Raw genomic sequence first — 27,830 nt, 5'->3', positions numbered from 1 at the left:
TTTCATTTAAAGAGATCACACCACATGAGCACTGGTTGGATTCCTTCCTGCATTCAATAAACGTTTGCCATATGTTATAAAAGGAATATGGATTGTGTTTGCCCTTTGCCACTCTCACCTGGCATGTTAGTTTCTCAGCCAAAGCGATTGACCATACAAAGGATCAATGTTCAGCCCAACACCAGTTTTCCAACATCTGGCTATCTCCATATGGACAGCAGTCAATAGGAAGGCTAAGAGGTCATCTTTAGGATAATCATGAGCAGACGGAATCCTAAGCCCAAGTAGTGCTAGTGCAGGGGGACATTTCAATTGTTTTCTTGTATATCAAGCTTATTTCTTTGAAGACAGTACTCCAGAAGGGTTTGGTGATGTCACAGCACCACCACATATGGAAATATGTACCTTTGACTGTGCATCCCCTCTAACAATTGGGATTGACTTCTGTACATATTTGGGATAGCTTCACTGGTGTATAATGCCACCTATGCAGAAGTTTTAATGAGGCTTCCCTTATTTTTGCAGAAACTGATTTCAACAGTCTCCCAGACCACAAAGCCATCTATTTTCCATTTGGTATTTGCACATCGAGGTCCATTTCCCATGGCATTTTTGTGTACAATAGATTGCCATATTCTAGTGTTATTAGAACTTTATAAATTAAGGAAGCTATGCCCTTAGAGAGAGTATAATTTACTTCTGAGCAAGCACATAGGGTTGCACAGTGAACCTCTTGTAAAGGATTTCAGTGGTTCATAACAGGTGCTTCTTAATTATGTTTTAGTTATAATAAGGGCAAGGCTGTATTTTTCATAAAAGAAATAATTGGACAGTCTAAAAAATTAGAGCACAATGGGATGGAAGTGGGAAACTGTCTTTGTGTAATTCTCTTGGCTGAAAGGCTGTAACTTAACAATAGGACGTGATTATCTAATAACATCATCATCATACTGCGCCTTTTCCCCTGTTGGGATTCAAGGTGGCTTACAGATAAAAAAAGAATCCCTAAAAACATTAAAAGCCCCTTTGTTTAGGAAATTCTGCAAAGTCAGTGTATGGTTACAAAACCCAGTAGGTACACTTATCCTAACCTAGCCCCTTTATAAAAACATAGGGTGAGATCCATTTGTGACAGTCTGCTTGCATAATGGGGCTTCCTTGCCCTCCAGCCCTCTGTGCCCACACATCTACTCCAGAGTGTCTTCTAAGGAAAAGTCCTAAACCTTCAGAGTAGATTGGGAGTGCAGGGGAAACAGAGGAAGGAGAAGCCTTGTTGCGCAAGCAGAGTCCCTGCTGATGTTACGTTGAATCTCAGCCTTAGTTTTATTAACTTTTTCATTTTACAGTGATGGGCCACTCTAGATTTGGCATGGTGGTAGTTGCGGTGCATATTGCAACTTGTCATTGACACAAAAAGAGTGCATTAGTGATAGACAATCCACACATAATTCCACATTCTTAATTGTTCTTTGATGCTTCCCTAATGTTACTGTATGATTGTCATTTGGAGGGGCATTCTTGTGGTAAAACACAACAAAAGTGGGACGACAACAACAACGAAACACCCCAGGTTTGTGGTATGAAAAGTTACAGGATTTTAGCAGGAAACTCCATGGCATGTGTCCGTTGCAAGTGAAAGTAGCACAACTGCCCTGCATTGTTTGCAGTTCAAATGGTAGTGAAAACACAATTGTGTATAACTGCCCCAAAGGCATAATGAGCACAAATCAGGATGAATGTGCAATAAAAAGGACACAAATACATGCAAGATCATTCAAAGTAAGAGTTGTGACCTTGCAACTTTGTCCAGGGCATGAGTTAGGGAGAGGGGAGGTAACTGCCAATCCAATTCACAATTCCCTTCCTTATCAATGGACCTGTATTCATATGCACTAACTCCTTCCTACAAGTCGCAACATAACTCTGAGAGCATCAGACACAGGCTCATAATAAAATTACATGTTAAAATCGTCTGCCTGATTAGGTGGCTTACTGAAAGAAAAGGGGTTTTATCAGGTGCTGAAAGCACTACAGTGAAAACGCCTGCTTAATATCAGTAGGCAGGGAGTTCCAATAAGTAGTGCTGTCACACAGAAATACAGATTCCTTGTCAATCTAGAATGAACGTTATCTGGTACTTGTGATTCTCATTGGAATCTTCCTTTGGCTGGGTGTTAAAAAAGAAGGGGGAATGGGATGGGGAAGGTAGATGTTCAAACAAGAGATGTACCCTCTTGCTTTCTTATTCTCAGTGTGCAAAGCTCTGCTGTTTGTATCCCATGTGAGTCACCGTAGCTGACATTCAGCGAGTCAGATTCAGAGGCGATGTGTCAGCAGAAGCTGCAAATATATATCTTTAGATAGATCCCTTACTGTTGATACTTTGCTAAGCAGTAATCGTCTTGAGAATCACAGCACTGCGTCTTGTTTCTTCATATGGTGTTCCTTCTGCAAGGAACGAGCAAGACCCCTTTCTTTTTAAAAATGTCTTGTTGATCCATATATCGCAGGGAGTTATGTTCTGTCAAAATTCTTCTGGGCAGCAGAGGAGCAGCAGCAGATGGCAGTAATAAAGGCAGTGAGGAGGTGGAGTCACTAGGAAGGAAGCTTATTGTGAGTGCCTTGCTCAACCCCCCCCCCCAAAAAAAAACTGTAGCTGACACTAAGATAGTAGGTGCACGTTCGTTCAGCAAATGCAGTCAGACACAAAGGAGCTTCTTCCTGTTCTCCTAGGAGTCACAGTTTAGAGTAGCATAAATCAGGTGGGTACCTGCTGATGCCCTCTGAAGAAAAATAGTACCCAAAGGCCAAGTCAAAGATGGTATGCACCCAGTGCAAGTCACCTAGCCACTCCCTTGATGTTACTAGTCTTCTGTCGACATGCAGAGGGCCGGCAGGCCAGCTGGCTAGCCCCAGCTGGGCCATTTCCTTCCAGCCATCCCGCTGTGAAGGCCATTGGCCTCTGCCCCAAAGTAAATCAGCGACCCGGGCTTCAAAGCCAGGGCACACTATCAGCAGAGCAAACTGCACACACAGAATAGGTGTGAGGCTTGTGGAAGCATACTACAACTACAGATTTATTAATCATAAATCAGGACAAAGAAACATGTCATCTCTCTCTCTCGTCTTCTCAGAGAGAACGGGAAAAGCAAAAGCTATACACAACGGAAGTGCCCAGCAAGTTGTGCTGGAATGTACAGACATGTGACACAAAACAGTTCCACACGTCTGCTCCTTAAGGTGGAATGGAAATCTCAACATCTTCTACTAGAGAGATGGGGGAGTCCAGATGGTGTTAGACTACAGCTCCCACCCCTCCTAACCATTGGCCATGTTGGCTGGGTCTGGCAGGAGTTGAAGTCCAGCAACTTCTGGAGGGCCACAAATGCCTCTTATGACAGATGTTTTCAACACACCATCCTTCAGCCACATTATTCTGTTAGGAATGCTCTGTTTGCAACCATTACAGCTGCATTCCTTAATGGTATTCCATGATGCTGTGCACTATTGCAAGATAGGAATGAGTAGCACACACAAAAGTTGAGTATGTTTTGAATGATTGCAGTGTTTCCCAGCCGACTGTTCTGCCCCACCTCCCCTAGTTTCTTCCCCAGAAACCTAAGGTGTTGTTGTCTTGCCTCTTATTGTTCCACCCTCTTCATTTTTCTGCATATTCTGGAAAACCTGGGGGAGGGGAGCTGGTCACAGCAGGAAGGGGAGATCCCCTGGCTTCTTCAACATGTCTGTCTCCTTGCCCCCCTCCTCTCCTGCCTCTGAGTCTGCACTGCTCTCTGCCGTAGCCTCTTTCTGCTCACTAAACCCTGTTGCCTCTTCAGCTTCCGACACCTCCTCCTCCCAGTCTCCCCTCTCTTCTCCCTCTGACCACTCATTGTCGTCCCACCACCAATCCCCTGGCTCTGAGCCTTCTTCCCCTGGGGGTTCCCCAGCTGGTGAATCCCACTATTCCTCTGCATCCAGTCAGTCCATGACATAAGGTTGATGGCGTATGTAGTGTAGTGGTTAGAGTGCTGGGCTAGGACCTGGGAGTCTCAGCAGAAAGGAACAATACAAAATCCCTACTAGTGCTTGAATTACAGAGGGGCCTGGCCTGCCTCTGTAATTTTCTGTTTGAAAAAGGCAACACAGGACAGAAGAAGAAGAAGAAGAAGAAGAAGAAGAAGAAGAAGAAGAAGAGATACAAAGGGGCTCGCGGATTTTTATTAAGAGCATCTCTACCTTTCCTACTCTCACTGCTTAGGAACATAGGAAGCTACACTATACTGAGTCCTATCTCAATATTGTCTACACTGACTGGCAGCAGCTCTCCAGGACCTTCTGCTTGCAAGGCAGAGGCTCTACTACTGAGCTATGGCCCTTCCACTTCCTGTGATGTTTTATTGCAAATGAGCTTTTTAAAAAGTTATTTCAAATGTCCTTGTACGTCATCCCATTGTATGAAGCCTTCCACGTTTAGTATCATCCGATGAATTCTGTTCCATAACAAGCTCATCCTTCCGTTCCATTCTTCCAGCTGTGAATCAGTGTAAAATGGGAAGGAATACCGTGGGTGGCCGACTCAGTTTTAACTGTGTTTCATGTTGTGACAGGGCCTTGTGGGATGGCACTTACTATGATGGAAGTGTTTTATTTCAGCAGCAAATCACCACCTCCACCCCTGCATCAAAGCAAACTGCTATAAAAAGACAGCTAAAGTGGAGGTGGGGCTTTGCTACTATTGGAAGTGTTTTCACAGAGGGAAAGATGTCCCTGATAGAATGTACGACTGCAACTGCACAGCTAGAGGCAAACAAACATGAAAAGAACCATCATTCTGCACATTATGACTCCAGCTGAAGGGTACTCTATAAGGGGCCATAGTGTACAAAGCCATTTATAGAAAGAGCAACTTGCACACAGGATCAGGTCTACCTTTGTGTATTTGCTCCACGGCGGTGCAACAGGCTACAGTGGGCCAAAACTAGACGAAACTCAGCATCCCCGCATCCAGCTGCCCAATTGTTTTGCAGATCAAAGGAACCCAATTTAGTTCCATAAAGGATATTTCTGGAGGTTGGCAGAATGCGCAATGGGGTTGAACAGTTGTCATGACCACCAGCAATAGCTTATGGCTCAGTAGAAGAGCACATAATTTGCACATCAAAAGGTCCCTGGGTTCAACCCCCAGCATCTTCAGGTATGGCTGCCAAAAACCCTAGAAGCTGCTTCCAGTTGATACAGGCAGTACTGAGCAAGATGGGCCAATGGTCTAATTCAGTATAATGCATGTTCCTAGTGACCTTTGATGCTTTGATGAGAGAGAAACTGACTCCCATGCATGCAGAACTTTATATAATATCAGGGATGGGGAACCTCTGGTCTAAATGTGTCCATCATTTAGCCTTTCTATTGGATTCTTGACATTCTCCCCAGCCCTGTTTTAAACCATCCTTGATTGTGTTTGCCTGGCTGTTCAGTTTTTAAGTGAACAGCACAAAAACTCACCTCCTTTTTAAATCCGCCCCCCCCCCCGGCACTCCTTTAATTTACTCATTTAAGCAGCTAGCATTTGGTGAATGCTAGCTGCTTAAATGAGTAAATTAACATTGCAAGGAATGATGTCTTTGGTGATGTCTTTACATCAGAAGTAGGGGCAACCTTCAGTTAACGATCACTGATTGGGTGGTCACCCATGTGAATAATTCAGGAATAATGATTCTTGTTTCACATTTACTTTCTGTTCTATATGTATTATGGATAATTATTTTTAAATTAATTTGGGGAGAAGTAGCAACCAGGGGAAACAGGATTTTTAAAGGGTGACATTTGGGAAGAAATTTTTATCATGCCAGTCTCACCAGATTGAATCCAGAATTCTGAACTCATGTTTAGGGCCTAAGATTTAGGCCCTAATTTATCAGGCTAAATGGCACCCAAGCTAGCATTCTGTTTCAGCAGCCAGAAAACAGGACAGATGAACTATTTTTGTTCCTCCAATACGCCAAGTGTAAATAAGTTATTTTCGCTCAGAAATGAAAGGCAGCTCTGAGAACAAAGACAGGATGATTTTGTCCTTCTGCTTCACAGATCAGCATTAATAGCCAATAAACTGTAGGCTTGAATGAGAACAAAGACATGAATCTGGGCTAGGAGAGTACAAAGCTGGGAAGGCTGTGCAAGAAAATTGCAATTTCGATCTTTTCCCCATAGGGAACAAATTATCTAGATGTGTTTCTCTCTTTGTCAAATACATTTTCAACTGTCATTAATTAGGGCTTAGCTGTAGGCATTATATAATGTGATTGCTTTTCATTTCCTTGTTGTGGGAGGAGGTGCAAGATATAGGAAGGAAAGCACTTTAATAATTTTCAAAGTCTCAGTTACCACAAGTGACCACCAGAGGTCAATATCTTTCCACAGGAATTCCTAATGCCTTCTGCACACAACAGAGCCTATTTAAAGTTTAAACACTGTAATCCCTAGGTAGACGCCATTGTAAAACAAGTTTTTAGTGCCACTTTTAAAGCACTCTTATCAATGAGTGATCTGCACAACCAAGGGCTACCCAAGGAAAAGGAAAATGTTTGGTGTACAGTGTACACTGATGGATGTTGTGGAATTCTTTTCTATAGACTGGAGTGTCCAAGTTGTTCAAGCAACGTAAAGGTAAAGGTAAAGGGACCCCTGACCATTAGGTCCAGTCATGGCCGACTCTGGGGTTGCAGCGCTCATCTCGCTTTATTAGCCAAGGGAGCCGGCGTACAGCTTCCAGGTCATGTAGCCAGCATGACTAAGCCACTTGTGGCAAACCAGAGCAGCGCACGGAAACGCTGTTTACCTTCCCGCTGGAGCGGTACCTATTTATCTACTTGCACTTTTGACGTGGCTTCAAACTGCTAGGTTGGCAGGACCAGGGACCAAGCAATGGGAGCTCACCCCGTCGCGGGGATTCGAACTGCTGACCTTCTGATCGGCAAGTCCTAGGCTTTGTGGTTTAACCCACAGCACCACCTGCGTCCCTGTTCAAGAAATGTATCACAGTATAATTAATTTACTATTAACTTCCTGTGTTTGGACCACTGACGGTATCCCCAACATACTGAATGTTTTCCTTCTTCTGACATTTGTAACGAGACTACACAAGGAATGGGTAGAATTCAGCTGAAGCTAAGCACCTGCATGCCACATTTATTTCAGAAGAAGAATTAGGCAATGTGGCTAAACTATTGCCCACTGAAATAAGGCGTTAATTATGACTGTATCATGCTGTTTGGGTTACAAATTTGAAGTACAATGTCAGGCAGACATAGTAATTATGAAGTGTTGTCTACATGAGAATCTCTAGAGAAATGAAGAATAAACAGTGAAATTGGCCAGTATTAACAATATCTTAATAATTACATAATAGTTCAGTACTACATAATAGTGCTCCTGTTAACTAGAATCTTTTGAAATTGAAGAAAAACTTTTAGAATGTGAAGACAAAAGTTGAAATGTGAGCTTTATTCATAACTATTACATAACCCAGGATAAAATAAACAAACAAAATTACCTAAAGTATAAATTTAGCTCAGTAATCTTAATTTACATTTTTATTGATAAAATACTGAAAGCAGATGAGAAAATACTTCAAGTTTAGAAGAAAAAAGGTGGTCACCTAACTATGAAATCTTAGTGACTACAACTTATTTAGTAGCTTAGAATAAATTCAAAATACAAATATTCTGTGATTCAGTTTCTGTGCTTCTAAAATATATTCATTTCTTACAATGGAAGAAACTGATGTTTTACTTCCAACATTAAAAACAAAAACAAAAAACATTTCCAGAAAGCCATTTAAACATCCTGACATTTATTCAGGGTGGGGTGTAGAGAAAACATGCAGTATGACTTGCCTTGCAACTCTACATTTGTTCAACCGAATGAACATATAGAACCATATTCTCACATCATGCATGATGAAGAACGACACCATAATGCAATAAATGCATCATGTGACAACTTCACTAATATCCCCAGAAGCAGAAGCAACCATTAGTTGTTCTCAGTACTGTACACTGACTAGGAACACAGATCAGATGAACCCCTTTGGTTTCCTAGAGGTTAGTTCTATAGCATTCAGAGAATATAGCAGAATTCATTACTATGCAGATGTGGGACCACCCTCAACAGTAATGAAGGTTCAGATTCTTTTCTGTATAGTCCATGATGTCTCCATTCCACATGCAAAGTCAAATGCAGCTTTCCTCACATTTTAAGGCAAAGTCTAGAAGGTGTTGAGTGACCTTGGGGTTTTCATAAAGGAGTTGGAGATTGTGCTTTGTTAGGTGCTACTCAATATATCTTCAGACTCTTAATGGGAATCTATTAAGGAAAAGAAGTGTTTGCCATTATGCTGTCCCTTACTATTAAAGGTACAAAATGCACAAGGTGGTAGGTAGACTTTTATTTGGTCATATTGTTTCAGAAAGAATATGCTCGTTTCAAACATAAGAACGGGGAAAGGTGGATACCGGTAGATCTCGGCTTTGTGAACTTTGGAGCCAAGAGCAGTTATTGTAACTTCAAGGCTTGCATGACGTGCAACAAACAATGACCCCATTTAGTGGTAAGAGAAGGAGGGCTAGCCAAAGAGACTGCGCAGTTTTTTAGACTGGAGGAGGCACAGTCACTGGACTCTAAATCCAAAGGTACTGACACTGCAAAGGCGGCTTAGTGCTCATGAGCTCTTTAGCAGTGCCTCTGGAAGGAGAGGAGACAGAAAAATGAGCTATGTACAGATCAGCATAAGGTGCTGCTCTCCCTTTCGCTTTTGCTTTCCACAGCATGCAGGGTTAAGGTGCCTTTTCACTCGTCTGAGCACTGCAGTTAAGATGAAAAAAGTTACTTTTGCATGCTCTTTGTCATCATCTCCTACCCGCAGCTGAGTGCCTGCTTGGCAAGTAAACACCAATGTAATCAGCTTTTTAAGAGAGTTGTTCTAGAGCAGTAGCTTGTTAGTCTGTTGCAGGAAGCACACAGAGCCCAAGAGTTCTGTGGCACCTTTTCAAAACTTTTATGATGGCATAAGCTTTAACAGAAAAGAACCTCCATCTCATGAGTGTATGAAGTACAAAGAGGTCTTTTACCGAACATTTGTTGTGCCTTTCTGCATTGCAAATAACAGTGTGGCAAGGAGTGGCATGGTATTGTACTGGCCTGTGGATGTATTATAAAATCACCAACACAAATAACTCATTTTAATGTTTTGGTTTGCCCGAAAGAAATTCGTAACTACGGGCAGATCCACACCATACACTTAAAGCACACACCTTCCCCAAAGAATCCAAAATTTCCCCTCACAAAGCTACAATTCCCTACACCCTTAACAAACTACAGTTCCCAAGATTCTTTGGTGGAAGCCATGTACTTAAATTGTGCATTAGATATGCTTAAGTGTATGCCATGGGTCTGCCCCAAATGCATAAGTTTGGGGTGTATTTTAATTTTCTAGATCAAGAAACTATATTTTTAAGTATTTTAGGTTTTCCTTGAGTGTTTCGTTAAAAATCTTGCAACTGGACATGTGGAATTGATTTTCAAGATCCCCCAATGAGCTTCAGGGACAAATAGACTTAATTACAGGACTCCCTGCTCCAAAACCAGCATTAACACTACCCTGACATTCTACAGTATCAGTGAATTTGTCCCAGCCATTATTTATTATATGAGTATATTTCAATATATGCACACATAATATCTTCTCATATCAAATATTAGTTTTACCACAATTTGATTTCAGGATTTATCTTTCTGTCTTTTGCTGTAAAATTGGTTCAGGAGGAATTCCTTATACTTCAGAATTAAGGTTGAAAAATATATTTTGCATTAGGAAGGAATTTCTTCCAGAATAAACGTAAAGGTAAAGGACCCCTGACAGTTAAGTCCAGTCGCGAACGACTCTGGGGTTGCGGCGCTCATAGTTAAGCCATAAGCCACACTTCCTAAGCAACTTTTCCTTCCTCCATGTGGCTTGCTTATTTATATAATAATCCAGAGCTACCTTTTTAAACAGCCTCCTATACTACTTGCATATTTTGTCCAATTCACATGGATTGCTATATGGTGAGTGAATGGCCCTCCCTCAATGTGTGAGATGGGAAGTCATGTGTGACTTCAGTCCATCCATCTCCATTTTTCATGCTTACCAATTATGTTATCCCTCTGCAGGCAATGTACACATTTGCATGTGTATTAAATGCAAAATACAGTAATACCTCCACGAACGTCTGCCTCGTCTAGTGTCTGTTCCGGAAAACGTCCATGGCAAACCCGGAAGTACTGGAACGAGTTACTTCCAGGTTTGCCTCTCGCGCATGTGCAGAAGTGCTAAATCATGCATACACAGACGCGGCACTTTGCCCTGTGTCCTTTTCGGCTAGCGGATGGGGCTCTGGAACCGATCCCAGTTGCAAAACAAGGTACGTCTATACTGTTATTGTGATATCCACAAGTAAAGGAAATGAAAAACCAATGCACAAAGTGTAGGTTTTGTGCATTTTAACTGAAAACATGTTCTCTTCTTTTAAAAACCAGGTAGTTTAATGTTTCTTGTAGGTATAAGTTCAATGCCAGACTGAATGTTTTTGAGAAAGTCAGATCAGCTTAAGGATCCCTGGCCCTTCATGAATCATGCTAGTGCTCAAGTCTCTCTGGACCTCAAAGACCCGAGTGAGGTGATTCTCTATATTTATTTAGTACTAAGGGAAAGGCACTCTATACCAGCTCAGGGTCACTTTATTCTTTACAAATTTCAGGAAATAATCTTGGTACTGATATAAGGTCCATGATTGTTAACAATGAATGCTATGCTCTCAATAGGGACACTAAATACAGTTACCTTTTTATAGGGTGGGGCTTCCACTTTTACAATGCGGTTCTCCCCCTTCCTCTCTTCACATGCCCCTGAAATTGACTTGGATCAGGAGAACCCCTGGAACAGCACAAAGGGAGGGAAAGGGGGGATCATTCCACCTGGCAAGACAAAATGCTTGCCCTGGTGGATCTGGAGGAATGCTGTAGTGAAATATTACCATAGTTCTTATTTTGAAAAACCCCCACAAAAACTTAAATTCTGTGTTCCTACTGAGTGGTTGCTGTACACAGAAAAGAGATTTTATATCATATATAAAATTTTATCAACAGCTACTTTAGAATGTTATTACAATTTGTAAGACTGTTTTTTAAGTCAAGGTAGAATAGGAGGGGGAAAAAGAGAATAAAATAAGCTTGCTTGGGCCAAGATTACATTTTCTTGGACTGGTGGTGACAACTCTATTCCAGAGTCCTATTTAACAACAGCCATCACACAGCAGTTCTCTTCATCTCAGAGACTATTTGTCTTCTCTTTCATTTGACAGGGCTAAGGAATGGAAGACACCGGAGTTCAAAGAGATTGTGGATGAAGGACACTGCTTCATGTCCCAAAGCAAAAATACTTAAGCTTATTGGGTGTGAATTACTCCATTTTTTTCACTTATTTAGAAGTGATCTATCAACCCCCGCCCACCAAGCTTAACACAAATCTAATTGTGCAGCAACAGCTTTCAATGGATTGTTTCTAGGGCTGGAATCAGGGACTAGCACTGCTGAAGCCCACACTCCAACAGAGGGCTGACAACCCCAGACCTCCACTACTCCTACACTTTGCTATTGCTACCTAGTCATCTGTCTCCTCCTAAGCAAGCATATAGTGACAGGAGCAAAGAGGAAGAGGAGCAACCTCTGCTCACCTTGCTTTTCCCCTCTAGGCAACTGCAGGCACCTTTAAATACATGGACCATTCAGGGCAACTTGCCTGGTCTCACCCCACCCCCCACCCTCGAAAAATCCCCACAAACAAAAGCCAAAGCCAGCACTGACTGCTTCTAAACTTCTATTCTATGAAACATAATCAAGCATAACAAGATCCTGAATCATAGCCAAGAAAGGAAATTAGTTTCAATACAGTACTGAATTGTGAATAACTAAGAGCAACTGAAAGAAAACATGAAAACAGCCTTTAAAAATGAAATATTATATAAGATTGAAAATGTAGATTACAACTGCCACTTTTTAAAAAAGGGGCATACAAAAATAAATATGACACAACTGCACTCTTAAGCTGACAAAGGCATTACATGTCTATCCACATGTAATAAATGCAGCACTGTAAACCATATGAGAGGTAACAAAATTATTTATATCAACTTGAGGTGAAATTTATTTAGGTGCTGTAACTATAAAGAATTTGTCCAGTCACCCATGAGCCAGACACAGCTTGAACATGGTTCTCAACAAACCTTACCTTTTGAGCTCAACGACTCCTAAGAGAAGTATGATTTCCATTTTAGGATCCATTTAACAATATGCTTGAATATGCCTGTTACAAACTATTATTTTCTAAAACTGATTATGAAAACTAAACTAAACAAACAAACAAACAAACAAACAAACAGATAAATAAGGGGAGGGAATTCAGCACTTAACCTAATGTCACCCAATTATTCACTAACAATGTCAGTATGGCTCCAACCCCTGATTATTTTAAAGTGTAGCTATGATGCTAAAAATAAACTCACAATATATGGGACGGGCAGAGTAAGAATTAAAAATAAACAAGAAACATTTAACTGCTACCAGTTTTATACGTATTCTCCATGAAGCTAGGCCAAAAATGCAAATTAGTGACATTTTATGGTGGAGGACATTGTTCTGCCATGTTGTGCTCCAAGATCAAGCACCTGCTTTGAAAGATTTCCAAGTACCTGGGGAAATTGGTGTTGATATTCAAACAATCTAAATAACTTACATGTACTCCTGGCCAAGAACAAACACTGCCTTCTCTTGGGGCAGAACATGATTTGCTACATTCAGTGGCACTTGTATACAGTATTAGGCAGTAAATACTGAAAATAAAAGAGTTCTATATTATCACCAAACTTACTGACAGCATCCTGAATACCATCAATTTAATTAACCTGTTTCAACATATATCAGTGCCTACACAACATGAACAATTTCCTTAAGAAATTAATAGAATGCTTTGGTTCTCCAGTTTTCAGTCTGACCAGTCATTTTCATCACATTCCGAATCATCTTCTGAATCGCTGTACTCCACAGCAATGCGTCTGGAAAGAATTGTGGCCACATCATTTCCAACAGGTTCACGCTTAGCTTCTTGTTCGCGCTGCTCTTGTACTTTTTTCAACTGGATTCCTGAAGAAAGCAGTGAGACAAATTATCACACTGTTATTTTCATGGGTAAAGTTTTTTTTTTCTTTTTAAACAAGAGTAACCTTACAAGTAAAGTACACAGGACTTAAAAATTAACAAAAATACCTTAGGGTTTAAAACACAATGAGAATTCACAGAAATAAGGAATTCCAAGAGTTAATATGCTCTTGGTGATTGTTTTGGCTTTTCCACAGGCCTCTGTACTTTTCAATAGAAATGACAACTTCATCTATCATGTAAAACAGTCATTATTCCCCAAGATAAAAGGAGGCAATTCAAATACCTCTCATGTTACCAGAGGCTATTAATTTACTTTGATCTGCTGTTTTTTTTTTAGTTTTCAGGTTTTAAAATTTTACAATCAATTATCCAACCACCAACATAAAAAAAGAATTCCAAAGAATCTCCTGAATTTCCCTCCTCCCCTTTGTGAGTCCTTTTATTAACTTTTGCATCTTTTCCTCCTGCATCTTTTTCATTAATCCAAATCTTTTCCATCTCTATTATATCCAAAGTTCAACATTGAATTAGAAGAGGAGTTTGGATTTGATATCCTGCTTTATCACTACCCGAAGGAGTCTCAAAGCGGCTAACATTCTCCTTTCCCTTCCTCCCCCACAACAAACACTCTGTGAAGTGAGTGGGGCTGAGAGACTTCAAAGAAGTGTGACTGGCCCAAGGTCACCCAGCAGCTGCATGTGGAGGAACGGAGACGCGAACCCGGTTCCCCAGATTACGAGTCTACCGCAGAATTACAAGTGTTATTCCAATCCTACTAATGATTTTAGTTGTTTACAACAGTTTTTAAGGTAAATTATGTATTTCCCCCATTCCTTATTGAAATTTGGGTCCTCCTGGGTTCTGATTCTTCCAGTCATTTTTGCCAATTCGACATAGTCTACCAACTTAATCTGCCATTCTTCTCTAGTAGGGAGCCAACTAGGTTTTTTCTATAGGTATGTACAGACACATGAACACACACATACGGTATATTGTATGGATGAATGTAAATAAGTGTGTGTCTCCATCTGTTTGCCCAAAAACAAAATCAAATACTTAATTGTGGCGAATTACTGTATATCAGGAGAATAGAAAGCATTGGACCCAACAACAAGAATCTGAATGCCATTACTTAGCTTTCAAGATGCAACACTGTACACTGGTACCTCTGGATGCGAACAGGATCCATTCTGGAGCCCCGTTCACATCCTGAAGTGAACATAACAGCAACTGCGTGTCTGCGGGTTGTGTTTCGCCACTACCGCGCATGTGCGTGACATCATTCTGAGCATCTGCGCATGCGGCAAAACCCAGAAGTAACGCGCTCTGTTACTTCTGGGTCACCATGGAGCGCAACCCAAAAATATCCATCCCGAAGCTACTTCAACCCGAGGTATGACTGTACTTATAAATTAAAAGCACGGCTTATGCAAAGTTATGGAAAACCCAAACACTGGTCTGTTTAAGCCTGACCATTCTGAATGTACCCTTACCCATCCGAATGGCAGCCAGAAGATCACTTCGAGCATCACTGATGGGTGATTGTGTGGGCTCATGCCGCTTTGCTTCAGCCAGTGCAGGCGCATGCATCGGAGAGGATGAGAGAGAGAATCCTGCAGCAGGAGGGCCTGGAGGGGGAGGAGGCGGGCCTGGAGGAGGGGGAGCTGTAACAACAAGCCCAGTAGAAGGAGGATGAAGAGCAGCAGAATATATAGATCCAGTCACTAGTCCAGGATGGGAAGGTAGCACAGGGATTTGGAGAGGACTAACAAAAGCGGTCTGTGCAGAAGGAATCATGGGTGGAGGGGGAGGCGGCGGGGGTCCTGAAGGATTGTAATAATCCACCATCTGAGCTGCAAGCATCCTATATATAAAATAGAACACAATATTTGTTAACTGGCATATGAGCTAGCAGATTTGCAGTGTGCACCCAGTAGCATATGCTTCATTTGGTAATGAATATGATTGCATAAAAAATACTGGGTTACATTGCATTGATTTTCTTCACTTTTTCTGGCAACTCAAACTTTTCCAGTTGCCTCTTACTAAACACACAACACACATAGCACACATCTCTCTGTTTCAATATCAACATCAAGTTTTCCCACATCCATTTTTACCTTGGTTTAAATATAGCACTGGGAAGCAGTAAAGGATCCTTACCTAGTTTGCTGGAGTATTTTCTCTAAGCATGTGAGCCTCAAGAACTGTAGCAACCTAATCATACAACAATACAGCTTAAGTATATCCCTCACTGAACATTATCCATAGTTAAGACCTCTTATTTCCACTCTTTTTGTCTATGTGTCCCATCCCTTCCCTCCACGTTGTTGCTGATTGTAAGCCTGAGGACAGGGACTGTCTTGTTAACTGATCTCATGTAAGCTGCTTTGGGAGCATTTCAGCTGAAAAGCAAGGTAAACACATTTTAAATAAATAACAAAAGGGATTTTTTACCCATAATCAGCTGGTACCAATGACACAGTCCCTAGGGATCCATCTACGGCTTGGGGTGGGGGTGGAGGTGGTTGTTGAGGTCTGTTTAAGGTAGCATGCCGCACTGTTGTAGAAGGTGGCCTAAATTCATGCTCAAGGCCCTGGTTTGCAAGCATGTACTGAGCTCCATCTCCTGCTCCATATGAAGGCATCATTGGCTGCTGATGGAGGGAATGATTTGGAGTAGCAGGATATGAATAGCTGGTAACATCTGAGGCATGAGATCTAAAATACAAGCGGAGATAATGCAGAAATTAGGAGGAAATGCATTAGTTTCACTGTCTTTGCAAATAACTTTCTACAGCCACAAAGTGCAGCTTATATTTACAAAATCTGAATTTTCAAATTCATCGATTTTCCTAATACACAGAAACCGTAAACTTGCAGGGTATGCATTCTCTCACATACAAGGCGATATTAGTTCTATGAGAAGTGATAGAGAAGTACTATTACCAAGAAAAGCAAAAGATGAAAGCAAAACTAGAAGCTGAGACCAAGAGAATATTTTCATTTATCAAAAACAACCCAACTCCAAGACCTTAATATTTTATAAGTTGCTTTTTTTTTTTGGCAAATAATTACAACTGGATTAAAGAGGCAGAGAAAAAAGAACTATTAGTGGAACACAGAACTTATAAAGATACTAACACTGTAGAGCTTATCGGTTAGGGCCAACAGACAATTTATTTGCATGCCTGAGCTGCAAAAAGCTGCATTAGTAAAGACAAATTGTGTCAAATAGTAATTTGGTTTAAAAAGGTATCAGTAAAATAGATGCTCATCATCTTTTCAGACAGGAAGCTAGGCAAGCAACAAAGCACCAGAGGTTTGAGTAAAACAAAAAGACAAACCCTTTGGGCATCTTGGCCTCTTTTGTGCTTCCTGTCTGCTCTTGTTTCTTTGTATCACTTATGAACTCAATGCCCATTTTCCTTCTCTCCCACTCTTCTCTTCTTGTCCTTACTTTCCTCACATTAATTTGCTGGTGCCGGCTTGGATTCAGCTTGTGTCTCTCTTTCTGAATCACAATGGGCATAGCATAAATGCATTGTAAATAGGACTCGCCAATTTGGAAACATCAGAATTTCAAATTCCAATAGTTACATAAAATTGCTATGTTTGCTTATCATTTTTATGCATATATAAGCAGTGCATCAAAATTATAACAAGAAGCGCATTTGTGTAGGCTTGTTTTGAATGTAACACTTGCGTTTACAATACTCCTATTACAATTCATTCACAAGGCAATTTTTCATGCTACAAAAAAAGGAGTAAAAAAAGTACATGTCAGTCAAGGAAACAAAATTACTGGAGTAAGTGAATTAATCCAGTTAACAGAGTTGACAAGAATATGATTCCCATGGTTCAAGAGGAGTAGAATTTCAACAAGTGACTGGGAATCACAGAAATACTTTCCTCTCTATTAAGTTGGAGAACAGTTTTGCTCAGGAAAGAAGTTATGTAGCATGAAAGAAGAATATTTTCCTAGTGCAGACAAAACATCCTGAATAGCATCATAGAAATACAGAAGTAATTCTCTTTAAAACATGGCTTTCTATGGAAGTCAGCTTCTGGGCTCTTCTTGCAATCCTCTTTTGCTTTAACAGCCTGGACTTTAAAAATAACTACAAGATGACATAAACAAGCCATAATAGATATTAGTGGAATTGTGAAATGTTGTTAGGCAGTCTGCATTATTTGCTGTGGGTTGTTCCTTCCTTCCAATTAAATTAATTTGGAGATCAAATATGAAAACAAAAATGTCTCTAGAGACCGCTTGGCCAATCAACTTGAATGTTCCACTTTGCTTGAACACAGACCTCCCACTTAGCACAAAGAAGTACAACACAGAGAGAGAATACCGGTAGTAAATACCGTTGTACACACTAGGGATATGTTTCTGTTCAAAACCATTTTTAAAAATATTGCTTCTGGTTCTGCAGCTCCTCTCTGAATACCAACTGTATGAACAGTGAACTTTATTCAATTAGCAAAATCTACTAATATGAAGCCAGTATATTGCCTTGCATGTGAAGAACCATTGCTTTCTAAGTACTACACAAAAGTTTAGAATATGTTTTTCTTAAAATCAGTAAAATCATAAATTGAAAAAAAAAAAAATCCATGTACTAAGTTGCCTATAGCAGTACAATATGGCAATCTAGAACAGAAACACAAACATACGTGCAATGTGGTTGTATAGTAACAAGTAACAGATTTAAGTCACACTGGCCTTTCAAATAATTTTAAAAATGCCTGTTGTAACATTAATTGAATGTTTCATTGCAATTCTACAGTTAAGCTTATTAAGAAGATAAGGATACTATGCATATCTGAATGTATAATACAACAAAAAGGTTTGTTGTAAACAGACCTAGTATCAGGGGACAGAGATCCCTCGGATGATGCTCCATGGTATATACTTTGAGACAACCTGTTGTCTGGTCTAAGCTCTTTGTCATATGCCATCATATTCCATTCCTGGCGCCTGTTCCTTGCTTTTCTAACCTTTTTCACCTCACGAGTTGTGCCATCTATACGCTTTTGCTCCTAATGTTACAGAACAAGAAAGCAAGGCACGCGAAAGGAAGAGACAAGGAAGGAAAGAGCAAGTTAAATGCTGTTAAGAGAATGAAAATAAGTAGATATATAGGTGAGCCAAGCAAATTATAGTGAAGCCATATTCTAAAGAGTTCATAGGTTATACATCTGACAAGTTATCAGCTGTGCAGTAATATATACATAGCAAACACAAACATTAAATTTACATATTAGTGTTTTTTCACAATTGTAAAATTGTATGGTTTGCAAAGCCTGCTTTAAACAATACCATGCTAAATTGTAGTTCTACAGAGCTACTGTAATCTTAGTGTTCAGACAAGCAAATAAAAAGGTTCACAGTGCATCACAGCAAGTAGCATGGAAATATTTTCCCATCAGAGTCCAGGGGTATGTGAAGATACATCTACAAACAAGAGTTGGTGTGTTTTTTCTGGCACTGGAATAAACTTGGCTTCCCTTCAATACCACATGTACTTTTTCTGAAATCAACTGACTTCCTCTTTTAAGCAGTTACCTTACAGCAAAGAGCTGCATGGTATTCATCCTTGCAAATGGAAAAAGCTCAGTACTTATACTGTTCTGCCAAACAAATACCAAATAGGTTTCATGCACATGGAAGGATAATGGATCACAACACAAACGACTCATTAGAGTATATTAAAATCAATGATAAAAATACAGTCGTACCTTGGGTTTCAAATGCCTTGGCTCCCAAACAAATCAGCTCCCGAATGATCGAAACCCAGAAGTGAGTGTTCCGGTTTTCGAACGTTCTTTTGGAAGCCGAACGTCTGACGGGGCTTCCACGGCTTCTGATTGGCTGCAGGAGCTTCCTGCAGCCAATCAGAAGCCGCGCTTTGGTTTCCAAATGTTTTGGAAGTCGACTGGACTTCCGGAAAGGATTCTGTTTGACTTCCAAGGTGCGACTGTAAATGCATTTGGGGAGAACGGTTAGATTAATTGATTTTCAATTATGAAAGAAAAATTGCAATGAAATCATAAAAATATATTCTTTAATCACACAGCTACTAAGAAGCATAAAGCATGTCTCTTCACCTTTTCTCTTCCTGTATAGTTCTAGGCACCTAGGACAGCAAAGGCTATCTATTCCTGATATACCCGTTTTCTAGGCTGCTTTCAGATACAAAACTGCCTTGGTTACCTTGTCAATGACCTAAGCTAGATGAAGACTGAGGAAGGATGATTTAATTGTCCTGGGTCTCCTAGCAATCTTTGATACCAGTGACCAATACATTCTGCCTGTTTGTTTGTTTTTAGTGTTTGGAGGGAGCTTTTTGCAGTGCTTTTGCTTATAACTCAAACATTTATTCTGTTGCAAACTCTTAAATTACAGTCATCATATTTTATGCAGATGGGAAGACAGCCGAGGTTAGTGATAACAGCAACAGGCAAGCCCATTTAAGACCATCTGTTCACAGAAGGAGGATAAAGTATGCTACAGTAACCATTTCATTGGAATTAAAACCTCAACATTCTTAGGCAAAGTCAAACTAAAAACGGGAATTTTACATACAGAAAAACTCAACCTTGTTAGCACACATGTTATATTGCCCTCCCATCCCCACTTCACATATCCTCACCAAATCAGCAAGCTTTCCCTCACCAAGCAAATAATCATCCAAGTCTCCTGATCACAGAATGTGGTGCTTTCCTTTATTTCAGAAGGAGTAGTAAACAAAAAAGTCTTCTTCTCTTAGTGATGTTCTTATTTACTTTTGTACATTGCCTAGGTCAGATAGGTGGTCTGGGAGTTCCAGTATGACCATAGCCACACAGAAATGCCAGTACATTTTCTATTTAAAAATAGCTGATTTATTGCTTAGTGACATTATTCAGGGATTTAATTTGTATGTACTCACACTGACAGCAATGAACATCATTCCTAAAACTGCTCCATTATATACTCTTCCATGACATACCTTAGGTGATTCTTTATTCAGACTCACCCATAAAAAGCAGATGGACATATTCTCAGAATAAGAAGAATAAAGTCAATTTGCATTTTAGAGTGGAAACAATCTAAAGAAAACCATCAAAAGCTCAAAGAACTTTATGAAATAAGTTTATAATCATATAATCTATTTTTCAAAAATATGTTTTCTGAAACTAGTAGGCTATTTTTGCTAGAATTTTTTAAGAGAAGAAATTAAGACACACATTTAAGATTGAAATATAAAAGTATGAAATAATCTTGCTAGTTTTCCAGTCATATGTATGTCAAGAAAAACATTTAAACAATGAACCATTTTTATTCCAAAATATGGCTGGTAAACCACGTGCATACATTTTAAAATGTGCCTGTTTACCTTTTGGCGTCTCTTCTCTTTTCGTTTGTCTTCTGTATCTTGTAACATTTTTTCTTTCCATAGGTCAAAGAAATAAGAGGGATCAGTATAGAACTTCAGCCCATCCTTTTTATCATCTCTGTGAACAAAATGAACAGATATTGAGAAAACAGGAGGATTATTGTTTAAAGCATACTTAGAGACCCAAGCAAGTATTCTAGCGTACTCATGACTCTTCAGATAACCTAGTGGGAAAGGCTCCAATGGTGCCAATGTACTGCACAGGATGCCATTTCCAGACAGAAGACCTACCTCCCAATGAAATGGAACAGTTCTGTCTGTTTCAAGTAGCAAGCCAGCTACTCTGCCAACTGAACTGTCATGAATAAGCACCCAGGTTCTGGTGACTCAAATGATACAATGAGGTGCTTACTTAAGAATAGGCCCAATACTTATTACATTTGTTTGGATAAAACAGTTTATCATAGGGAGCAGACCTACACTTTAATGAGAAGCTGGCTTTCCTGCAACCAAACCCGTAAGTGCAGCACCCACTGGCCACTTCACTCAGGGCCCGGTGCAAACTGCATCTGGTTGTGCCAAGGTATCAATTGGGAAAACCCAGTATGAATGGGTGTTTGAGGTAAATTGAAAATGACAAGAAGCAATGTTCAAACAATTATTTAAAACTTAGAAGTACCGTATTTTTCGGCCCATAGGGCGCACCTAGTTTTGGGGGGGGGGAATAAAGGGGGGAAAAAAATTCGGGATGCAGGCAGCTCTCCGCAAGCCGTGGGAGCCCAGTGCGAAGTTGTGCCGGGCTCCCACGGCTTGCGGAGAGCTGCATGAAGCCCGGGGCGCGCCCCGCTGCGCGCCCCGGGTTTCGGGATGCAGGCTGCTATCTGCAAGCCATGGGAGCCCGGCGGGAACTGCGCACTGACCCCTCTCGCTCTCCAGGCTTCAGCAAAAGCCTGCATTCGCCCCATAGGACGCACACACATTTCCCCTTCATTTTTGGAGGGGGAAAAGTGCGTCCTATAGGGCGAAAATACGGTATATTGTGTTCAAATCAGCAAGCTAAACCACCCCGCACGTAGATAGATTTTGAGATTCTAGCATATTTACTCTGAGAGGTGCCTTAGCTCAGCATCTTTGCACGTAAAAATATTTTTAAAAAAACAAAAACTCTCAAGCACTAGAGAGATACTTTAACTTGAAGATATAGAATCATAGAATCATAGAATCATAGAATCATAGAGTTGGAAGAGACCACAAGGGCCATCGAGTCCAACCCCCTGCCAAGCAGGAAACACCATCAGAGCACTCCTGACATATGGTTGTCAAGCCTCTGCTTAAAGACCTCCAAAGAAGGAGACTCCACCACACTCCTTGGCAGCAAATTCCACTGCCTATCAGCGTACTGTGGGCTAAATTGACTCTTTCCGACTTTCTTATAGAAGTCAACTGAACTATCTTTGGGTTACTGATATGGAGCCTTAGAATCATAGAAGAGTTGAAAGGGACCACAAGGATCATCTAGTCCAACCCTCTGCAATGCAGGAATCTATCACCCAATGTGGGGCTGAACCCAGAACCCTGAGATTAAGCATCTCATGCTCTACCAACTGAGCTATGCCTCAGGGCTGTTGTCTATATCAGACTCCAAAGAAAAGCTAACTGGGCAATATTCAGTAGCTTGAATCTAGTATTGATTACATCATTACTTGTGCAGGCCTATTTATTCATTTGTAGTTACGTTACCTATATGAAGTAAGGATATTCAATGGAGGTGGTTTGTCACTCCGATTATAAATATCAGCTACAGGATTGGGGATGCTATTCTTCGAAACCACCTGCTGGTCCTGTACTGTAGAACTTTTGAATGCTTTTTTCATGTTGATATCCTGTAATGACACTGTTGACAAAAAGAACAAAATTAAATTGAGAAAAAGTTAACCACAATATCCAGGAGTAAAGCAAATCAAAATATTGAACACATTTGATAAGAGGAAGAAGTGAGGAGCAAAACTGATTAAATTCTTGTTCCTATATAGAATACAAAACATGCCCTTCAGACAATTTGTGGGTGCAAGATTCTTAACAAGTCAGACATGGTAATATTTCCCCAACAACATTGTGTAAGTAAAAATATTTGTCCCCCAAATCCACAAGATTATGTATGACATAACAGGTTGTATATAGAATAACTTAGTATGCACATTATGTGCTATGTTAAACAGCATAAACATGTGCATTGCATATCATGAAGAAAAACTGATCTGCCCAGTGACAACCTGCTCTTGTTTTCAAACTAAGTTCTTCAAGTGGCCTTTGCCTAGCATCCATACAAGTGAGGCGAAAGCCAAGCAGAAACCCTTAATTTCACAGTTGCTTCCCTAACGGATATAAATACATACTGCAAAATGCATTTGAGCTGCACAACTAGTGTTTTGGATTATTTGGTTGCAAACAGTTGTATTTTATTTATCATAGTTCAAATTGTGTATCCATAGGACCTAAGTACCTTTGACCTCAACTGTAAGTTGTTGTTATAACACCAACCTGACATCAAACTTTTGGAGCAGATTTGGAAATATCAAAACTGTTTTGGGCAACAAAATACCCTTTTCACAGAAAAACTGGTCTTGTTCAGAACAGCTCCTATCCCAGCTGAAAATAAAGCAGGCAACATACCTATGCCACTCCAAAAAAAGAGACGAAAAAGCAATGCAACACTGTCCACAAAATAGGCAACCTCTCCCAAAAAATCCCTCAATTCTTTTACAAATTTGGGAGGGGCAGAAACCCTGGAAGGTGTCACATTAGGGACCCCATGGACACTACATTTGGGGACCTATATTGTAACATAATATGCTACCTGGTTTAAAATGCAACACACATCTGCTTTTAATTACAAAATATATCAATCAATGAAACCAGCTTTAAATAAATGCATTATACTTCTGCATATTTGATTAGAATGTGTATTCAACACTAGATTTACAAATTATGCAATCTATTATTTAAGCTTTTTAAGGGGTTATATTGACTATGAATCAATTTTCAGAAGCAGAATGTGAAAGTGAGGCTTCTAAATTTCATTTCTATGCAGCTTCTGCCAACAATCCAAAGAAAATATGTAGCTTCTGTAACCACCGTTCTAGACAAATGACAAAACTTCTGCTCCTGTAAATGTCTTCAGTTGTCTAGAATGGCATCCTCAATGAACACAACTAAGCATTCCTTTTGTAAGTATACACAAGCAAGCAAAGATATAAGCAGTCATATTGTATTCAGTGAAGTATTAGAACTTCAGATGTTGCATTAAGACTGAAAACAGTGATGCAAACAGGAACATAGGAAGTTGCCTTATACCAAGTCGGACCATTGGTCCTCAAGCTTAGTATTTTCTATACTGACTGGCAGTGGTTCTCCAGGAATTTAGCCAGGTATCACTTTCAGACCTACCTAGACATGCTGAGGATTGAACTTGAGACCTGCATGCAAAGCTGATGCTCTACCACTGAGCTACAGTCCTTCTCAAAATATAATGTAGTCATAAACTAGCTACAATTATGGTCATAAATTTGTGCTCTGTTACATAGGTAGTAGTGCTGCTACTCTAACCCCTTTCATATCTCATCCTAAGCACATTCATTTTATGCGAGGAAGGAGTAGTATTATGCTGGTGGCCCCACACTCATCAATCACTACCATGCCCTATTGGCCTTGGCTCCAACCTCCATGTGTAAGCGCTCCTTGTGTGGAAGCTGTAGGCACTGTCAGTGGTGGAATCCCATTCCCTCCAACATACAAAGAGCCAACACATAGAAATAAGTTATGAAAGGGGTTACCAAAGGTATCTGAAATTGCAATTGTGAGGCAGTAGCTCTACATGACAAGCTTAAGAAGAGTCTGCTGGATCAGGCCAATGGCCCATCTTGTCCAGCATTCTGTTCTCACAGCAGCCAACCAAATGCTTGTATGAAACCCACAAGCAGGACCTGAGCACGAGAGTACTCTCCCCTTCTGCGGTTTCCAGCAACTGGTATTCAGAGGCATGCTGACTCTGACCATAGAGACTCTAGCAATTGATACTGATACAGAATTTATCTCCATGACACAGCCACTGAATCTTGAGAAGTAACCTAGGCCCAATAAAATCAATGGGCTGTATCAGCACACAACAGTGTAGACTGCATCCAGTGTTCTAACAATCTGGTTATAAAATACCAAAAGATCAGTTTTCTTGGACAACAGTTTATCCTACAGTGGTGATATGTATCTATTACTCTTCTGGAATAAGAGGTTTGAGATGGGCATTGCTCATGTTCATCTACCTACTGCAAATTAATAATACATGAAATATACCCAAGCAATAGATCCAGTTAAAAGTAGGACTCCTGCAAAGAGAGATAAGGGCATGGACTTCTAGTGGCAAATATTAAGTGGCAAATATTAAATATATTTTCCTCTTCCTGCCCTTTTCCCCCCGGCAACTGCCACAGTTTCCCCCCTCCCAAAGCTGCTACCTTAAAAAAAAACAACCAAGATGAAATATCACTCAGTACCAACTCCAAAGGAAAAAGTAGTGATTGCTGAGCAATTAATTACTGTGCTCTTGTCAATATCACTTCTGGCTCAATGCTCAAATACAATTACCTACCTTCTTCCACAGTTGAATCCAGCTGGGTGACTTTGACAGCAAGGCGGTCAATTCTGTCTTGAAGGGAATTTGCCCTGATGTAGAAGTTGTTGGCCTCATTAAACAACTCACCAAATATGTCTTCAGCATGTTTGCCTATAGAGAAAGAAGACAACATCTCCCCAGGTGTTTGACACACACTATGCACATGTATTTGCACACAGAAACAGTACAAAGTTTCTTCAGAGAGTTTTCACTATGCTTCTGGTGCTTTATGCAAGTTGACAAGCACAGAATTCCCACATTTATCCAATGTGACTGAAAACTGCTCTTTTCAGACACAATCCTGCACACAGGAATGCTACACAGTCAGAGCAGGTATAAGCAGGGCCAGCCCAACAACTTTTGCTGCCTGTGATAAAGGACAAGTTAGCATTTCCCCATTGAATCTTACTTCAGCACTGGCAACAGGCTAGTGTCCTCCCCTTGCAGTGCACATGAAAGCAGCAGACTAGTTTAGGGGATATATTACAGGTCTGTGATATCCCACAGAGAAGAATGGCCCAGGAGGAACAGGCGGCTGCTACCCTCAGTAACTGAATATTATAAATGTAATTCCTATATACTACATATGGCATGTGTGATGAATTAATGGCTTCTCTTTGCCTAATGGTTGGGCCAGTGCTGGTTCCAAATCTTTAGATACCCAAAGGCAAACAAGCATTTGGGAAGAGGGGGTGGATCCACATGGCCAAAGCTTTAAAAATCCATAAAAACTTCTCTACACACCCTAGCCTTAGAAGAGTTTGGATCTGATATCCCGCTTTATCACTACCTGAAGGAATCTCTAAGCGGCTAACATTCTCCTTTCGCTTCCACCCCCACAACAAACACTCTGTGAGGTGAGTGGGGCTGAGAGGCTTCAGAGAAGTGTGACTAGCCCAAAGTCACCCAGCAGCTGCATGTGGAGGAGCGGAGACGCGAACCCGGTTCATCAGATTACGAGTCTACCACTCTTAACCACTACACCACACTGGCACAAAGGAAGGTAAAAGAAAGAGGGAAACACTGGACACAAGGCCATACAGGATATGAAGTCAAGGTGGCAAGACATTGATTTTACTTATTTTGATTATTCACATGCAAAGGTGCTGAGACTGCTAAACCCAAAGTCATCATGCCACTTAAGCCAGCTTCGAAACTGTGTATACTCTTCAAGTTTCCCTTAAAAAGAAAAAAACACATTTTAAAAGCCACCCAGTTACTTACTTAGGCTGCTTAGCTGGCGTATGATAGCAGCAAGAGTACTATTGGTTACACATTCTAATTCACTAGTAATTCCCTCGGGCAGAGCTCCTCTGCAGAGGTGTCGAGGTTCAATGTTCCTTTTGACTAACGGCATGATTCAGTGTCTGCCAAAACAAAAGAATAAAACATTAGTCTCACCCCACCACAATACTTTTTTATAAAGGGCAGCAGCTGTCGTTGCAGTATGAGAATAATACAGCATGGCTTGAATACTCATGGTGTTTGAATACTATTACTAGGCAGGGAAGAAAAAGGGCTGGCTCAGTCCTGCCCCACAAGGCCTTGTTTTGGGGTCTTTCACTGAGTTCTGCTGGTGTCCAGCCCATTTGACAGGCGGAATGGATGCCTCTGCTCAATCTAACATAACCACCACCTAGGTGTTTGGGATTGCTGCGTATCACTAAATTCTCAGGAGAAATCCCAAGAAAAATATAAACCACTATCATTCCTCTGAAGACAAATATTAGACTAGAAATGAAGATTCTCATAGCAAATAAGTCCCTAAATATTTTTAAATATGTTTTGTAAATTAAGTATTGGATAGGACATGTTCAGGAGTTGTCCTACTTCCTTCTCAAGGTATTATTTACCTTTCATTTATGAAAAAAGCAACAGCAGAAAGTGTTAGAACAAAAGCCAATGGATTTTGTCATACCGAAACAGGACCTCCAGGTTTAGAGTCAGTTGCTGGGAATCAGTAACAAGGCAAAACTATTGCTTTTATAAGCCCTCCTAGTGGGCTTCCCAGGAGCATCTGGCTGGTCACTGTGGAAAACAGATGTGGGCTGGATTGAATGCTTTTGAAATTCTCTTCTGTTTGATATTAGACAGCTTTTGTCTATTGTCTTTTTGGTGCCTACAGAAGACCTTCCTTTTCCAACAAGACTTTTAAGGAAAGATCTTTTAAGTCTGCATCTGTATTGGAATTGTTTAAGATGTTTTAATTGTTTTATCTCCTTATGTAGGAAAGTTGGGATATGGATAAATAGTGAACCTTTGGTCGGATCCAGTAGTGATGTTCATAAATGAATTCCTTAGGTAGACTATAATGTACACATTATCCAGATATAGTGTACCCACATTCCCAGCATGTTTGCCCTCCTGTTCCAGCAACGTCTATGCTGGCTTGGTCATGTCCACAGAATGGAAGATGGCAGAATCACCAAGGATATAGTCTATAGGGAGCTCGCTGCAGGTACTAGGTCAGTTGGCAGACCAACTCTGCATTATAATGACATCTGCAAACATGACATGAAGGCTGA

At 40.5% G+C, this 27,830-nt stretch overlaps 1 protein-coding gene across 3 annotated transcripts in view; it reads right to left on the bottom strand.

Annotated features, from left to right (window-relative positions):
- Positions 1-10,180: 10,180 nt before the first annotated feature.
- Positions 10,181-27,830, bottom strand: part of WASF3 (WASP family member 3) — a 31,357-nt gene continuing 13,707 nt past the window's right edge. For 2 of the 3 annotated variants that reach the window (XM_081004142.1, XM_081004141.1), the window contains exons 2-9: positions 26,530-26,672; positions 25,282-25,416; positions 22,377-22,530; positions 20,637-20,754; positions 18,122-18,297; positions 15,709-15,972; positions 14,745-15,115; positions 10,181-13,233 (exon numbers count right to left, since the gene is read on the bottom strand). In XM_081004142.1, coding sequence (XP_080860268.1) covers positions 13,076-13,233; positions 14,745-15,115; positions 15,709-15,972; positions 18,122-18,297; positions 20,637-20,754; positions 22,377-22,530; positions 25,282-25,416; positions 26,530-26,662 — 1,509 coding nt within the window. In that variant the 5' untranslated portion in view covers positions 26,663-26,672 and the 3' untranslated portion in view covers positions 10,181-13,075. Of the gene's footprint in view, positions 13,234-14,744; positions 15,116-15,708; positions 15,973-16,598; positions 16,766-18,121; positions 18,298-20,636; positions 20,755-22,376; positions 22,531-25,281; positions 25,417-26,529; positions 26,673-27,830 lie in introns of all 3 variants that reach the window. The other variant, XM_081004143.1, reaches the window with a different exon arrangement.

Source organism: Podarcis pityusensis (assembly GCF_964106645.2).
Source record: "Podarcis pityusensis genome assembly, chromosome: 4".
Taxonomy (NCBI): Eukaryota; Metazoa; Chordata; class Lepidosauria; order Squamata; family Lacertidae; genus Podarcis; species Podarcis pityusensis.
This window is presented reverse-complemented; position numbering and strand designations above follow the sequence as displayed.